Source organism: Ylistrum balloti, unplaced genomic scaffold, assembly GCF_031769215.1.
Source record: "Ylistrum balloti isolate Yb309-2 unplaced genomic scaffold, AGI_CSIRO_Ybal_v1 Utg371072, whole genome shotgun sequence".
In the NCBI taxonomy this organism is placed as follows: domain Eukaryota; kingdom Metazoa; phylum Mollusca; class Bivalvia; order Pectinida; family Pectinidae; genus Ylistrum; species Ylistrum balloti.
This window is the reverse complement of record NW_026782592.1, coordinates 180,001-192,503: the sequence shown is the minus strand read 5'-3', so window position 1 is coordinate 192,503 and position 12,503 is coordinate 180,001. Positions and strand designations below refer to the sequence as shown.

The 12,503-nt window shown below is 35.0% G+C and overlaps 1 protein-coding gene across 1 annotated transcript in view; it reads right to left on the bottom strand.

Annotated features, from left to right (window-relative positions):
* Positions 1–12,082, bottom strand: part of LOC132560514 (parathyroid hormone/parathyroid hormone-related peptide receptor-like) — an 81,574-nt gene extending 69,492 nt beyond the window's left edge. The window contains exon 1 of the mRNA XM_060225182.1: positions 11,882–12,082. Within this exon, the coding sequence (XP_060081165.1) occupies positions 11,882–11,926 (45 nt within the window). The 5' untranslated portion in view covers positions 11,927–12,082. The remainder of the gene's footprint in view (positions 1–11,881) is intronic.
* Positions 12,083–12,503: the final 421 nt, after the last annotated feature.

The following is a 12,503-nucleotide window of genomic DNA, read 5'->3' as shown; positions in this document are numbered from 1 at the left end:
GACTGTATCAGAAGTTACACAAGAACCTGTTGAGAGAAGAAAGACAAGAGAAAAAGAAGGAAATTGTGAGGTTTTTTTTAACAAATGCGGGAATGCAAAGCAGAACAGATATCTGACTCTGACATGAAAAAACTACTGTTATCCACTATTAGCTTACTGCGTTGTAATTCAGTAAACAATTGTGTGTTTAGTGCGTTTTGTAGGGACGGCCGTCTAAGTGATTTGTATGCAGAGAAGGGAGAAAAGGAATTGTAAAAAAACAAAGATGGTATCTAGTTAAACAAGAGGAAAAGGGACCCTGTGATAGAACAGCATTCCGATGCTAATGACAGCTATTAATTGGTTTACACAGGCATTGAAATCTAGTTATTTGTTTACACAATATCCTAATTCGATCAGGCCCCTCACATGCATCACACATTAAGTAGAACTTAAATTGTAGAAGTTAGGCTGGCGTACAAAGTTATGCGTCATTCAAAATAATACACCCTTGTTGAAGAGACAGCGCACTGAAACTGAGCTATAGACGACCTACAAAGATTAAAAGACGAAAAACACTCGTTAAAACTGTTACATTCCACTAACGATCCTGTGAATGAGACCAGCTCGATACTTATGCATACAAATATAAGCAACTTACCTTTTTTGTCTAATCCTTATGAATTATTTAAAGCTATTTTATTGAAACTTTTTTTCATGGCTGGAGTTCAGCAGTATTATACTATAAAGGATTTAAACACAAACATAGCACCAAAATAAGTACAGCTGTTGTACAAGTAGACTGCTCTTTAACATTTACGAGTAAAAATATGCCGGAAAAGAGTCAAAGTGCTACTAAAGTGTTATTAAAGTTCACAACATTGTATAAATGACGCACAAATGAATAGCATCTTTTATTAACAAATTTTGAAAATATTGAGGGGCGCCAAACATTGAACCACATCGCTTCATAAAGTTTTTCATCCTTTTAGCTGAAATATCACACTGTGCAGTAAGCAGTTTCCAGAAACAACAATAGAATTATCAATATGATGACGGAATTATAATCCAAACTAAAGTTAATAAAACTATAATAAAACATTAATAAATTTGCACGAAGATTCGTATAAAAATGACATTACGATGCAGTGTCCATACACATGTTATTTTGAATATACGAATACCGAGGTACAAAGTCTGTATCGAAATTTAACCTAAACTTGATTTAATATTTATTATATATAGGGAAACTGATGTGTTTTGTGGTTACCACTTAAACAGCAGATAACCGGGGTACAGATACCATAAATACGCGTATACAGAAGGACATGAACACTGAGAACTTACACATATGCATTTGGATTTTCAAATTTCTCAATTAATACACAATATCTCATATTGGAAAAATTTAACCCGACGTTGAAAAATCAACCGAAAACAATGTAGGATGGTGTAAACTATATTGGATAAGTTCTTGAAGTTCAAATATTATTTTGAAAAAAAAAGATGAAAAACACTTCAATACACAATGTACTAAAAGTTTATTAGAGATGTCTGGGTATTCGTAGAGTACATATTTTATTGATTGTCATGTGAAATATTTCCTGTCTATTTAAAGAGAAAAAAAATCACACAGAATGCTTACTGATTCTGGTGACGCCAACCGAATAGGTTTTTCCACACTCTGTAGACGTGTAAGCTATCCTAAACACATGCATTACGTGACAGGTTTTAAATGAGTCTCGTAAGTAACCCATTATATCACCATTGTCTACGTGACAGTAAACATGTCCCAATGATGGACACAGTTTTGGTATCAAGTACCTATCTAGCTGTCTTCTCATCCCGGCAGACCAGACGAAGGGTCACCCATTGTGAAGTTTACTCCAGTCGATTTGGACGAAGTCTGTTATTTTTTTTTCTTCGGGGAAGAGTATAATGAACATTATGTAAACAATACGTACGGAATAATAACAGCTTCCACAGAAAAAAGTAGAACTTGACAATATAAAGATGTGGCTGTACAAAAGTTTATTGTTCGAAGTGGAGTGCCATCTTCAACGTGAGGAACAAGTAGTCACATTGTACAACTACAGGGCAGAAAGTAGGAGCAATTGCAAAAATAACGCGTTATATATTTTTTTATTATTAAAATGTTACTATGACCAACAAATGCTTTATCTGAATGTCAATCTCTTATCAAAATGTCTTGTGAAGATCGCAGATCTCGCGTAATTTTCAGTGTCATCTTGATAGCACAGAGGGAGTATTTGTACCGATATGATTCTTTTGACGTAGAAGTAAACGTAGTCATGTGATTCGACGGATTATGTTAGAATTATTTGCATCCTCGATACTTAGGGCTACGTTTTGCATATATTAGTGAAAGGAATGTTTTAATCAGATTACTGCTATGAAAACAAAAATGATATTTTCTCACCTTTAAATCTTCTATCAGAATAAAATATCTTCCATCAGACCGAAAAATCATAATAATATTAACCATACATTAAAAACAAAGGCATTGACATGTTAGCAGCATCTGAATTAAATACAAAACAAGAGTAAAACAAATTGTATCAACAGAAGGGAGATATACTTGGTGACTTTTAAACATGACCAATAGAATAGATTGGCGGCTCCGGAAGGGTAGGCGTCTAATGCTTTAGTTATTTATATTAGTAAGTAGTACACATTCTCAAACGAAAAAAGAAGAGTTAAAAATTGATAATCAATACATCAAGCACTAGACATAATTATAAGCTAAAGATCTGTGTCGCGATAGGATGTCCCAGGAAATTTGTGGCAAAACAGGTGGTGCTGCAGAAAAATTGAGGGGACAAAGTGGGAAATACTGCACAGAAAAAGTCGAGGTAAAAACAGAAGCGCCCCGGAAAGGGAATTAGATAAAAAATAAATGGAAACTGACGAAAAAACCGAAAATGTTCCAGAAAGCAAAGTGAAGAAACGGAATTTGATGGTGCCTTTAACAGAGAAAGTGTTGTACAAGTCGATGAACGTTTCACCACGAGAACACAAGATTTTGATTTAATCCCCGTTAAGCCGTCGTCGGTCTGACAAAATCTTTTTGAAACATTTATGTTATCTCCAAACATGAAATTGTCTAAGCTTATCATGCAATACATGTATCGTTATTTCGAACTCATATAACTAGAAGATCCCGTTTAATTCGTTTAATTCGAAGCTTTTCGGTCTCCACCTTACTTTACACAAAAGACTCGAACTTCAGTTAATTCGAATACTCGGTTATATCGACGTTTCTCCATGGTCGCGCCGAGTTCGAGATAACAAGGTTTGACGGTATGTATATCGATGTAAAATGTATTTAATCATTTCACATGCCTGGACAACTAGTACAATACATATTTGATAAAAAATCGAATGTAACGAAAGATCGCACTTTTATCGAGGTTCTGCCTTTAGATTTGATTAAAGTTTATCGAATTTATTTCGCTGTGAATACGTTTAGCCATAAAAGAATGAAAAATGAATGCACTCAGATGTTCTTTTTGAAAAACGTTGCAATTTATCAAACAACCATAACCATTTAACATTTCTTTACTCTGTTTCTTTCTAGAGTCAGGTTTTTCAACATTCACGTGCCTCGAGGGTGATCAGCGCAATGCCGTGTAAAATAGGTGATTTCGTCTTAAGGCCTTGTATTTTTATTTCATTTGACCAAGGTAAATGTGGGCGATACATACGTAATCTAAAATAAACACTGTTGACGTGCGGGCTACGTCGACTGTAGGTCTACGGGTAGTTTAAACAAACTGTCGAGACACAGACAGATAATATATAGACAAAATACAAAGCACAAAGTGATTTGAATCCCCAATATTTATGTACCTGATTTGAATTCCTATTTGCTTGGCAGATACGATATCGACAGAAAACACGTTAAGATGTTCAAAAGGGATTAAAAGTGGTGAGCGAGGAAATTTTATTTTAAGCTTTTCGGGCCGAGTGCAGGAATGCTGAAGCAGTCGATAGCATTTTTCTCATAGAATTCAAATTAAGTAGGTGTAGGCAGAATTTATCAAAACTAGTACAAAAACCGGAAAACAGCTTATAACAAAGTAAACAGGTTGGTATAAGGCTTTAAGTAGTTTGTCAACCCTTGGTATCACAGAGAAATGGCAGAGAATGTTTTGCTAGACATATTGTAATACTCGAGTACCACAAGCTACCACATGCTCACACTGTCCTCTAACCGTTTGTACATGACTGCATCATCAACACAGGAAATGAAAGTGGTACTTTTCATAAATGTATTCATAGGTCTAAGAACAGGAAGAAGGTAAACCCCGAGATAGGTGAAAGTGTTTAACTGTGAGCTTTTGAATGTATTGTAAATGAGGAAAACTGCATAGAAATATATTTACTTTTCATCTAGGTAACAAAAGAAAATAAATGTACAAATGGATTATGAGGACCTTAGTGATATTCACTTATGTAGGTATAACATACAATAATCTGATAATGAATCAATGTAAACGACCGATATTATTTGATTTCCAACAACTGCCACAAATGGTTCGAAGTCCTTCAAAATGGAACATATATTTCCACAGTTCCTAAATCTTATGATGGCAGCCTTAAACAGGTTATCCAAAGTTCTCACTTTTATATAAAAACATAACAAAGTTCGTCTTTATTTGATTCACTATCATGGTCACTTCGACAATATGATAGAGTAATTCAATTTGCAAACCAAGCAAATAGCAGACCAAAGTTTATATGGCGGGTGTCGTCGATGAAGCTGAAGACGCTTACTCTTCTGTAACACATGGTCTTATACTCATTGTACTTTTTTCAGGAGTCTCCAAGTAAATCTTTCTGTTTTTGATTTGCCGTTTGATGTTTCATGGTAGTACTTTGTTGTTGTTCAGAGGTACTTGGCAGTTTAAAAAAAAAAGAAAAAGAAAGAAAAACCCTGAACAAAGCAGTTATTACAGAACAATAGAGAAAATGTTTGTGACCAGGTTAATGATACAGTGTAATGATTTCTTTTATTCAGATGTAAATGACATATTATAAGTATAAACGACATTAATCCTGCTCCAAGCTTCTAACACGACGGCTTATTAATATGTATGAGTTATTATTGGATGTGTTATCAGATAGTTTCACATCGTCTGCAACGGAATGAGCGTCAATCAGACCTACGTACGTACTATATATATATATAATGTCTGGTTTAGAGTGTTTAAGATATATACCTATAATACAACCAGACCTAAGTCTTCTGTCATAAACATCAGTATCTAACTGACTTTGACATATTGATGAAGCTAGTATTTCTTTCTGACGTCCGATTGTGCGTAAAAGGCAGACTACGAGATGTTCGTACATGCAACATCATGAGATGATCTACAGAGTTTTCCAGATGTGCCTTAAAAGCCTTAGACACATTTTACTTATATTATTTCTCTATAAATACAAACCAGTAAATATTTCTTCCGTAGTGTTATTGATTTTTTTTTATGTATATTATTAAATGAAGCTGATATACCTTTGTACATTTTAAAGACAGATGTCTGGAAATGCACTAAATAAGTGTTCCTTCTTGCCAACTTATAAATACGTAGATATACCTGATAAATGCTGAACAAAATATGCTGTTTTGACATGTGTCTATTTCATCCGATTCTTTCACCGCTTTTTTCAGACTTGCGTCTATAGATAAATGTGAATGACGGGTTGTATACACAAAACATGACGTTTACTGCGCATCAAAGCCAAGCCGATCTCAAACAAACATATACATAAATATCTTAAGTTATAGCATTATCTAATATTCACTTAAATCGTTTGTGTTCATTATGGCTTGCGCGTGGTGTGGCGAAATGTCCATCAGACATATGGAAGTCCCAAACGATCTTTACTACATCAGCGATCTACAAATCTTCTCTATTCATTTGTGTGCTTATCTATTCCGTAAACTGGTAGTTTAGAATGAATGTATAATCGTGCAACATGAACGTGACATCATACACACAGCCGAACCTCGTTATCTAAAACTCGACGGGACCATGGGAACACTTCGAGATAACCGATTATTCGATTTATGTGAGCTTGAATGATTTGTGTATACTAACAATGTAGCAGGGACCGATGAAATTCTTGCATTAAACGGGGTCTTCTACTGTATTAATATTTGGAATAAGAACAATTAAAAGAAAGCTTCACAATGAACGTACAGACTTTAGAAAGGTCGACTGAGCAGCGATAATACGGCTACAGTCGGTAGACTATCTACCGTTCATCTAATGAAGGATAAATCCATCGCCGGTCAGTGCTGCCATTTTCTCGTTCAGTGGATATATCAACAGCCGATGATTGGTAAATAAGGGTGTGCTATTTTCTGTGAGCTAAGGTTTCATTTCGGTTTAAAAGCATAGACGTATTATGCGGAATCTATGATGACATATAAGGTAATCCTATAACACAGTAGCCTTATACCATATTCTTACCATCCCAAAACGACTGCTGATAGGACGGGAAGTAATTCAAAACCAACCTACGGAGGCTAATCACTGATTTGCTTACACAAGTTAAACGCGTGTTTTATTCATATACTGTCGAACCTCGTTATCTCGAACTCGTATAGGTCGATGACCCTGTTTTATTCGAAACATTTCCTCGGTCTTGCCTAACTTAACACAAATCATCCGAATATAATACTATGTTATCTCCCCATGGTCAAGCCGAGTTCGAGATAACGAGGTTCAATAATACATTGAAGAGCACTGTTTCATATCAGCGTTTTGACTGATCTGTATTATATTTTATCTAGTCTAACTATATTCTTAAATCGTGTAGTAAGTGTTAAAAAAAACGTCGATGCCACAATGAAAAGGGGGTTCAATATGTAGTTTATTTACTCTATAGGTCCTGAAGAAGGCTTCAAATTCCCCGATTTCAATTTAGTCTTCCTGTAAAATATATAAACACAATCTGTTGTAATTATTGTGAGGTTTGTTTTTCTCGTTTTCTGGAAATTGACCAGACTCTCAGATTATCCACGGATTACAAACGGTCATTAGTTCACCAGCACTGATCACTCCATCGACCAACTTAGGATATCTGTCAGCGCAATCTTTCTGGACCTTCACATAGCTAATGTTGGATATAGGGCTTTTTCCTCATTTGGCGATATTCCTTAGATCGGTACTTTGATAGAGCCAAGCTCTGACCATACAATCATTTAGCCACTGAAGTAGGGGCAGTACGATAACGATAGCAATACACTTCAAGTATGATGTCTTGTTTTTACATACAATTTGTCGAATGATACTGATAAATGAGTGTCAACAACATGCCCAGTGCAACAGGTGATGATGGATGTCCTTACTCGTGTGATATCTAACCTCGTTATTTTGGGAAGGAAATATATCGGTAAACACAGGCACACATATATATAACGTTGTGAATGTGGGTCTGATTATACGAAGTACTGTCATTACCAAAACATGTAAAATAAAAGCTGGCCATTAATGACGAGATAACATGTTAGGCGATCGGTCGTGGTTTTTAAATTTTAATTTCGAATTGTAAATGAATCGATCGGACTGGGCGAATTCTTTTAGATTACAAATAGAATTATAGTCTCGGACAATTAATACCTATAGCCGTTGTTACCGTCTTAATTTTATAGACTTGGAGAGAAAAGAAATGATAACAATAGTTAGGTAGCTTTCTTCTCCAGATCAGTCAGTTTAGAATTTAATTATAATAAGATAGAATGTACTTATAGTACACTTTCTTTCTAAATGGTTTATTAACCAAGCTGTCACAGTACAAGTTAAATACTTAACAGAAATTATCTATCAGACAGATTTGACACTGCAACATTGAATGATTTTAACAGGCTTTTCATTTGTGCTTTTTGTGTAAAGTTTTCTAAATGTAAATTACTACGTTTATAAATCAGATTGTAATCGCATAAACAACATTTTAATTATTATTCGGTCTTTATTTGAAATGAACGAAGTGAAACAAATTTAGCAAGAAATTAAATATATGTTTATGTAGTCATGGTCGACGCTGTTAATGGTTTACAGTCGAACTTCATTATTTCGAATCTTTCGAGGCCGTTGGAAAACTTCGAGTTATATTTAGTTTTAATTTAAATTTGATGAAAGGTCTGACCAGGACGTAAATCACTTCGAATTAAACGGGGTCTTCGAGTTGTAAGAGTTCGAGATCACGAGGTTAGGCTGTATCATATTCACAAAGAATGGTATACATGCACAATGTTGCTGTTAATATTTACACAATTTAGTGTGCTTATCAATTTTAAACTTTTTTCAGCGATACTTTATATATATATTGATCACAGAGGACAACAAATAATGCAATCCATTTAATCTTTAATAGGTAATAATTAAATACATTTTGTATACACGTTTCCCCTATATAAACATTGATATACACAGGTGCTTTACTAACATATCGTTTCCTAGAGTATCCTTTATCTGTTGTTTCATACTCGATAATTTGTGGTCTTTCAAAGTTTAAAGCCTGAAATTAAACGCTTTGATCTAGTGTGTTTGTAGTATTTTGTAAAAGGTTTGAGTTCCAAATCACTGAATCAGATCAGGAATTCTTGACATAGATTTCCCTCATTTATGTTCTATGTCCTTACTGGACTAAACATACGTATCGAAACTGTACATATGATTCTGCCGCGGGCTTTTGGCAGTAATAGAAATGAGATCTACTGATCGTTTATTGATATTCAGGATTTGACATGTGATCTACTACCCTTTGGCAGTTACGGAAACTCCACACCTGCTATCTGACAATTGGCCATCCTTCGTGACGTGAGGTGGCAGAAGGACACCTGTATTTACAGATCAAATGTATTGGAAAGTCTTTGTACAACACTACCGTTCGTTTTACTTTATACATAAGACGGTCACACCACTCTAACACATATCTGGACTTCATTGCACAGCTATGTTGATGCCTTTTATGATGTCCAGAACAATTAGTAACGTCAATCACCACCAGGACTACGCGATACCTTACGATTTTCATAAGATTAGCACGAACTGATCTATTCATGAACGATTTCTCACATAATTTCTATAAGAAAATATCTTTATAAAAAAAAATCGAGAAATCTTTATTTTTACTATAATTGCATATATTTTGCCAAGTGCCACTGTTCGTATTTTTTCCTTTATTACCAAATGTAAATTAATCAAGATTCACCAAGATTTACTATAAACGTCACATCTAAGTATGGAATGTGTCTTTTATAGCTCACCTCCATTCGCTACTTAATAAACACGACCCCATCAAATTATACCCCCAGTAAATGAGACATCTAACTACCAAGTTTAATTCACTTATAAGTTCGTTTTAAAAATTTGATATCCTCAAGCGAAATATAATTGATCAATTATGAAACTAAAGAGAAGAAAATGTAATAAAGCGTCTTATCAAGTAACAATTACCATGTGTTGAATGTAGCTATTTAAAGCTCCACGAAAAAGCAGCCTTTACGGAGGTTGCAAAGGCACGTAGCTATTCTGGTTCAGAATAATTTCAGATCTTGAATTAATAAAAAAGAGATGTTTTTCACCATAAAATAAAATAAAAAGATACTACGGAGGTTTCAGTGTGCTTCAAAGCTGAATGGTATTAATTCACTGCTGCTTATCACTAAATATATTTCAAGAAGATGATTCGGTACGTAATGGACTTCCGTATCAATTAAGACAAAAAGCATAGTGACCAGATCAGTACCTATTAAACAGTGGTAGGTACATCTCTAAACGGACTTTCAATATTGCATAAGCACTAGCACGTTGACCAAACTTTACTCCATGTATTTTCTAAATGAGAACTCTATGCCATATGTATTTACACTACCAATGCAATCACAATATTGTTATCCTGATGTCAATACATATATATCAAAGAAAATCTTTCTAAGCCAGGAAAAAAACTTAAGTAGTCCAGGTTTACTTGTCTGGTGAATACGATGGTCAATTGCTATTTGATAATAAGTCTACTACTTCATACAGTTATTCCTCGCAATTAAATACTCTACCGGATATTAAAAGTCACAGCTAATGAAATAGTCAACGGCGTCATTTGAATTAACCCTGTGAAGCTTCTACGTGGATTCTTAAACTAACATTTTCTGGGTTGATGCCGTCGATGTGCTTAACATGTGCAGTTATATCACTTATGGAGCTGAAGTGTGATAACAGTGGCTGAGACTTATGGAAGCTGAAGTGTGACAACAGTGGCTGAGACTTATGGAAGCTAAAGAGTAAGAACAGTTGTCAAGATATAACTTATAGAAGTTAAAGTAATAGAAATACTGACGAGACTTATTAAAGCTGAGTGTGAGAACATTTGACGAGACTTATGGAAGCTTAAGAATGAGAATAGCTGTCCAGATATAACTTACAGAAGTTAAAGAGTGTGAGAAATACTGACGAGATCTATTGAAGCTGAACTGTGAGAACAGCTGACGATGCTTATTAAAGCTTAAGTATGAAAACAGCTGACAAGGCTTATTGAAGCTGAAGTGTGAGAAATACTGATGAGACTTATCAAAGCTTGAGTGTGAGAACAGCTGACGAGATTTATTAAGCTGAAGTGTGAGAACAGCTGACGAGGCTTATTGAAGCTGAAGTGTGAGGACAGCTGACGAGGCTTATTGAAGCTGAAGTGTGAGAACAACTGACGAGATTTATTGCAGCTGAAGTGTGAGTACAGCTGACGACACGTATGAAAGCTGAAGTGTGAGAACAATTGACGACACTTATGAAAGCTGTCCAGACTTACTGAAGTTTAGGTTTAACAAAAGCTTATTTGACTGGCTTATTGTAGCTGAAGTGTTAGCACAGCTGTCAGATATGACTTATTAAAGCTGGAGCGCAAGATCAGCTGAAGAGACTCATTTAAGCTGAAGTCTGAGAATAAAAGAATCAATTCATTGAAACTTTAATATCAGAAGTGTGACGAAACTTATTAAAGCCGAAGTATGAGATCAATTTTCAGATATAACTTCTTGAAGCTGAAGTGTGAGAAAAGCTTATTTGACTTCTTGGAGCTTTAATACGTTACAGGTTATGCGATTTAATGAAGATTTAATGTGAGAACGGGTGACGTGACGTTTGGAGACTATGGTGAAGTGTGAGGACAACTGGTATGACTGATAGAATCTCCAATATGAGTACAGCTGACTTAAGAAAGCTTGGGTCTCGAAGCTTAAATATGAGAACAGTTGATGCGACCTATTGAAACTTCAATATTATCAAAGCTTCTTACATCTCCATAACTGAAACTAATTGAATTTGATGTATGCTCAATCGTGAGTACAGCTGATGAGTTTAATGTGTGCCTCATCTTGAGTACAGCTGGTGTGTTTGTTCATTGTGAGCAAAACCAATTCACCGCATCATTATTATAGCTCCAATTCTATTTACAAATATCTAAAAGTATATCTGCTGAATGAGATTTTTTGATATGACGTGTTTATAGAAATTCCTGGCGTTTTTATATACAGACATAAAGTTATCTAATAGCCAATAAAACACAACATAATTATGTTAAACGCCATACCAAAAATCATGCGGCATGTATTAACGTTAAACCATATGAATTGAGATTGTTGTAATGCCTACAGGTTGTTAAGGTTCGGCATGGTGTATACATACCGCTAATACAGTACGGACGTCCCAATTCTTTATTTAGTCTCGATTCTTCTTACAGTTGATCATTGGAAAATACCGTGAATATGTTTACCATTGTTTTAGAAAGTTCACAATATGATATCATAATCTTCGTTATGCCTAAAACAATTTGTTATATTACTAATAAAACTAATAAAACAAAATATAAGATTACTTACAACAGTCGTCACAGAGAAATTTCCCGTCGAATTGTGATCCGCCATTTTGATAATTAGATATATGATACTGTTAAGTTAAATCCCATAATTAGATGAATTTCAATCAGTCCGCGCAATTCCTGGTTCTTCATCTGACTGTCAGTCTAGACTCTAGGCTGAAGAACGAAGATAGGATGCTGTTTCACGTAGCCTGGGTACTGATGTAGGCAAACACACTTTTTCGCATAGAGTATCAAATTGATAAGACTTCAGGTAGTATCGCAACTCCAACTTCTGATGGCAAATCACATGACCGCGGATCCATAGGAGCACGCTGTTCGCGGGCGAGTGAGTGGCGCGTGTGAAGATCACTGTGTGTAATCTAATACGCAGCAAATTAGCGCCGACCGGATATATTCAACACAGAGCAACCGCATGGCTAAGGGAAATGTCAGTGAAAAAATAAGTTTACTTAAATGAAACAATGTCCTGAATAATGAGTAATCGCCCTGTTGATACATAGTGAATAGCATAGCATTAAATAACACGCAATGCATTTTACTATACATCACACTATATTTATAGAGTTACAGGGAATGGACATATACAAATATATTTAACAACAAATTGCATGCAAAGTACT